This window comes from Morus notabilis, unplaced genomic scaffold, assembly GCF_000414095.1.
Source record: "Morus notabilis unplaced genomic scaffold, ASM41409v2 Scaffold109, whole genome shotgun sequence".
In the NCBI taxonomy this organism is placed as follows: Eukaryota; Viridiplantae; Streptophyta; class Magnoliopsida; order Rosales; family Moraceae; genus Morus; species Morus notabilis.
The window spans coordinates 162,895-168,555 of record NW_010363046.1 but is presented as its reverse complement, the minus strand read 5'-3'; the positions used below and the strand labels follow the sequence as shown (position 1 = coordinate 168,555).

The following is a 5,661-nucleotide window of genomic DNA, read 5'->3' as shown; positions in this document are numbered from 1 at the left end:
GCTCTCAGAAAATGTCATATCTAACTTTTTCTGCTACAGTGTAAAGCTCTCAGAAAATATCACATCTCAACTCGAATTGAAAATTCGAATCTGCGAAATGAACGAGGCCTTAGAGTACATGGATCTTGATTTTTATCCACTACTCTTGATTAATGTGTATATATATTTTTATTAATATAGTTATTTAATTAACAAAATATTAGTACGTAAAAATGTAGACCCATGCACTCTAAAAGATATTTGTCTCTTTTCCCCTTTATATTTATTTTAACTCACTTATTCTGGTTAGAGTTTTTAATTATTCTTATCAAAATAAAAACTTTTTAATCCAACTTTGTTTTAAAAATATTTGGGTTATGATCCTTCAAACAAATATATATATATATGGGTTATGAAGATATGAATATGACCAATATTCATACACTTAATTATCATGTGTGCGTAAAAAATTTAACGTTGACGTTAATTGTCAAATAAAGATTTCGAAATAATACATTTTCAATGAGTGCAGAATTTAAGAAGAAATGATGAGAAAAAAATTATATTTAATTTTTCTTTTTCGAATGGGCTAATTTTAGGTCTGATATACATCTTTTATTTCTTTTACCTCTCTTTCTTTAATATATATTCTTTTAAATTTTGTTGACATTTCCTTTAAACTTTGGTCTAGATTTAATATGGTATAAATAATAGGCTTGTCTCCCTTGCTCTATCGCTAAAAATAGCCCAAAACTGCCCTTCAACTTTATTATAAGTGTAATTTTAATTATTTTGTCAATAAAAAATTAATTTTTTAACGGTTCTAATCATATATGAGTCACATGACTAGTTGATCAAATATAATATAAAAAGATAAGAGTGATACAGGGGTTATGAGCAAAGAAGAAGACGACACTCAAAATTACAGCGAGAAAGAATGTGCAATTTTTCTTAATTTTCTTTTAAATTTTAGAATTAATTTCGTTCAAATTTATTATATTTCTATTTAATATTAAGTAGTCACACGACTAACACTCGATTAAAATTGTTAAAAAATAACGTTTTAATGATGGAAGTGTTAAAATTAGTATTACAACTCATTACAAGTTCACAGGAGTTTTTTTTTGTCATTTTAAGTTGTACGGACAAAATGAGATGATTATCCCCCAACTGAGAAATTATAATAAATAACATATTTTTTAATTAAATTAATTAAATAGCATATTTTAAAATTATTTAAAATAAATAACAATTTACCATATAAATAATTCATTGACGACTGGTAAAAAAGAACTTATGTGGTAAAAAATATTAATAAATCTTTATTTAGTGGTAAAATATTTTTTTATCAATCATAAAATGATAATTACGCTGTTAACTGTTATTTACTATAAATAATTTTAAAATTTATTATTTAAAATATGTTATTTACTACATTCTCCTTTTATCATTTTTTTGGGCCAAATTTAGAATTAATTTGTCTAGATAAAAAAAGAGATGGTGGAAGAACAGGGATGCATCCTTGAAGCTCGTTAAAGAAGATCATTAATTATCTGATTGTTTTCTCATCTGGGCATGAAGATTTTTCGACAAACATTTTGGGTTTAGAAGAAGAGGTTAGTGATTTCTTTGAAATGGATATAGAAAAGAAGACCAATCTCTAACGGAATTATATACTAGAGTGCAAATTCAGTACAATGCTATAATCCTTACACAGACACTACACATGTATGCTACATAAGTACCAAGAATGCTTAGAAAAACAAAAGTAATTGTGACTCATTGATAAAAATAATTGAAAACCCTTTAATTAATTCATATAGGCATATTCTATACTCTAGCAATATCCATGAGGGAACTTTCAAATTACTATCATTTTCGTTGATTTTTGTGACCAAACCTTCCCTAGGTACTTTAATGTGTTTAATTATAAATAAATTTAGGAAAAGACCAAAATTTGGCTTTTATAATAGTTTCATTAAATAATTAACAATATTGGTAGTACTTAGAGTTTGAAATGGAAATAATTTAGGAATATGGCCAATTATTATCTTAGAGCAACTAATTTTGTTGCATAATTAGGGACTACATAGTGTGTTTTTATTGGGTTCCACAAGGACAGTTTTGGTAGACCTTTTATGGTATGGCCTAAAAACACAGATGCCTAACTGGCATGACAGCATGACGATTCCATGTTGTTGTGTTTTTATTTATTCCGAACCATTTCCATCAATAAACCCAATAATTTCAAAGGCCAATAGTAGTTTTGATGGGAGGAAAGAAAAAACTAATTCTTGTTCTTTGTATTTTCTGTTTTTTCAATTTCTGGAGATGTTGGATTTTCTATGATTGAATCTTTTTGAATTTGGTTGTTTTTGATTGCCGGTGTTGGATTTTTTCAGGCTATGTGTTTGAATGTTTGGCTATGTTAATTATTTGCAGCTTCAACTGTTTGATCTTTTGCCATTTTTTACCATTCTGTTTCGTTTTTACCATTCTATTGCAATACTTGCAAAAATGGAGGTTGACACTCTTGTGGTTTCATTTGTTTAGCTCTTTGTTCATTATTATTTGCTTAAAAAAGCCTTAACTTGCTTTAGTTATTTTTATTATCTACAAATATGCGTTGGGTTTATAATGGTGGTGGTACTTTCAGTCATCATTTGTTCAAATGGAGGGTAGTGTACCACAAGGTAAAGTAATATGGGATTCCGAGGCTGTAGATCTTTTTTGTGATTTGTGTATCAAAGAGGTTGAAGGTGGACACCGACCTGGAACACATCTTGATAAAGTTGGATGAAAAAATGTAATTTGGAAATTTAATGAAGCAACCAAACGAGTATATAAAAGACAACAATTGAATAATAAGTGGGATGCTTTGAAGAATGATTGGAAGCTTTGGAAGGAACTTGTTGGGAAGGAAACTGGTTTAGGTTGGAACAATAAAAAGAATACTATTGATGCATATGAGGAATGGTGGCATAATAAATTGCAGGTATACGAATGAAGTTCTACATTTTTTATAGTGTAGTGTTGGTGTGTGGCAGGTTTAATTTATTGAAGTGTTTTTACAGATTCATCCTAACGCATCGAAGTTTCGCACTCGGGGAATTGAACCAAAGTTCGAGGAAAAGTTAAATAGGATGTTTACTAATACTGTGGCCACAGGAGTGTGTTCTTGGACACTCGCATCTGGACAGATTCCATTTGAGCCTGATAAAACAACAAATGAAATGACATCTCCACTTGAACAACTTGAGAGTAGTGGATCGTCAGATGCACCTATCGGAAGAGAAATGCCACAGGACCTTAAGAAGAAGCGTACAATTAAGTCAGATGAAGGACAAAAAAAATTCAAAAAAGGGAAAGGCAAGGATAAAGTTGGTGGTGCTGCCAAATTGTTGCAACAAATTGATCGCCTTGTTACAGTAGTGGAGACTATTAGTACCAGATCACCCATTACACAAACTAAAGGACTAGATTGTAGCATTGCACGAGTTATTGAAGTCCTTGATTCTCTTCTTGGATTAGAGAGTGGGAGCGAGTTGTATTTTTTTGCTATCCACTTGTGCTCAGACATGATTAAAAGAGAGTCATTTATGGCTTTGAAACGACCTAAGTTGAAGCTCAACTGGCTTAAGTTTGAGCACGGGCTAGGATCATCCTCTTAAATTCCCTTGAGTGTCTCTTGAGTGTTCCTTTACTATGATTAATCTTTTAGTGTGGCTTTCATTAATTATGTTTTAGACATTATTGTTTTTTTCCATGAATTCGAATACATTGTACTGAATATTTTCCATTATTTCATTTGAATTATGTTTACATGCAAGTTTCTTCATTATATCCTGGGATGTCTAACAATATTGTCCAATTGAGTTTCCAACTTGTTTGTGTTATTACACGACTCATTGAACAATATTACAATAAGTATATTTAGAAAAATCCTTGTATGAACTCTGCTCAAACTGGAAATATGTGGGACATGAAATTAGAAGTTATAGAATGTTTAGAATGGATAAGGATGTATTTATGTCGCTATGTAATGATTTGCAATGTAACTACGGATTACATGGATCAAGAAATATGTCTGCGTTTGAAATAGTCGGAATGTTTTTATTCATTTTAGGTTAAGGTGTGAGAAATTGTTTAACACAAGAACGATTTCAACACTCTGGTGAAATAATTTTGAGTACGTTCTAAACATTGTCTGTCGTATGAGTATGGATGTTATAAAGTCTGATGATCCAGAGTTTAGTGGAGTGCCTCACGAGATATTAATGGATTGTAGATATATGCCACATTTTAAGGTATTCTCTTCATTAATTATATGCTTCCGTCCTTATTTAAAGTAATCATTTTAAACATAGAACTTTCTTCTTTTTAGAACTGTATTAGTGCAATAGATGGTGTACACGTTCCAGCTACAATATCACCAGAAGATCAAGTCCTATAAATTAGTAGAATGCGTGTGCCAACCCAAAATGTGATGGCTGCTTGTGATTTCAATATGAAATTTACATACGCATATGGAGGTTGGGAAGGTAGTGCTCATAATACAAGAATATTATTATTAGCACTACGTCATACAAATTTGAACTTCCCAACACCACAAGAAGGTTAAAACCTCTTCTATATTCGTGAGAACTCTGTTTTATAATTTACTAAGTCTTTGTGTATTTATTTCAATAGGTAAATACTATTTAGTTGACGCAGGTTATCCACAATTAAAAGGATTTATTGGACCTTATAGAGGAGAACAATACCATTTAGAATAATTTTGAATGGGTCGTCGACCAACTGGCTATAAAGAGGTATTTAACTAAGTACATTCTTCTCTTCAAAGTGTCATTGAACGCGCATTTGGTGTTTGGAAGAAAAAATAGAAAATTTTAAAAAACATGCCAAATTATTCATTTACAAAGTAAGTGAAAATAGTTATTGCTACAATGGCGCTCCATAACTACATTAGGAAGCATGATAAGCGTGATCTACATTTTCAAAGGGTCGAGAATAATCTAGATGATTTCGTTTATAAAGAGAATCAACCAGATGACAATAATGTAGAAGAGAATCAAGCTTTACTATCACTGAAAATGGATGAAGTACGAGATCAAATTATGGAAAGCTTAATGAATACGACTTAATTCTTTTCATTTGAGTTAAGTTTGTAGGTATATACATGTGTATTTGTAGGACTTAAGTTTGTATTTGTAGGTATATACGTGTTTGTAGGTATATACGTGGTGTGTGTGTTTGAAGGTTATATGTTTGTATTTATGTGTGTGTGTGTATGGATATATATGTTTGTATTTACGTGTGTGTGTGTATGGATATATATGTTTGTATTTACGTGTGTGTGTGTGGACATCAATGAGTGTATTTTGAAGAGATATTTTCATTTGCTCTTTTTTCTTGTGTATGGATATCAATGTGTGAATTTGCTCATTTACGTAAGTGTGTGTGTGTGTGTGTGTGTGTATGGATATCAATATGTTTGAAATGTTCTTTATTTGTGGTCATATAATTAATTATCATTTGGCTTAGCCCGTTTCTTGGCATGAAATTTCTCAACAAATTTGTCATATTTTCTTGTAAATTTTTTAGAAGAACCCCACCAAAATTGATAATTATGGTATTTTATTGCGTTATCAAGACTGCAACTGTCACTGCCAAGCTTTGCAA

The 5,661-nt window shown here is 30.7% G+C and overlaps 1 protein-coding gene across 1 annotated transcript; it reads left to right on the top strand.

The window, feature by feature from the left end:
* The first annotated feature begins 2,496 nt into the window (after positions 1 to 2,496).
* LOC112092579 (L10-interacting MYB domain-containing protein-like) lies at positions 2,497 to 3,650 on the top strand. The gene is made up of 4 exons (XM_024169109.1): positions 2,497 to 2,517; positions 2,636 to 2,770; positions 2,864 to 2,974; positions 3,054 to 3,650. The coding sequence occupies exons 1-4, from the start codon at positions 2,497 to 2,499 to the stop codon at positions 3,648 to 3,650; spliced, it is 864 nt and encodes a 287-aa protein (XP_024024877.1).
* Positions 3,651 to 5,661: the final 2,011 nt, after the last annotated feature.

Coding starts and splice junctions, on each gene's coding strand:
- LOC112092579 (XM_024169109.1), top strand. CDS start 2,497: ATGGAGGTTGACACTCTTGTG. Junction 2,518..2,635: donor TGGAGGTTGACACTCTTGTG/GTTTCATTTGTT, acceptor TGGTACTTTCAG/TCATCATTTGTTCAAATGGA. Junction 2,975..3,053: donor GGTGGCATAATAAATTGCAG/GTATACGAATGA, acceptor GTGTTTTTACAG/ATTCATCCTAACGCATCGAA.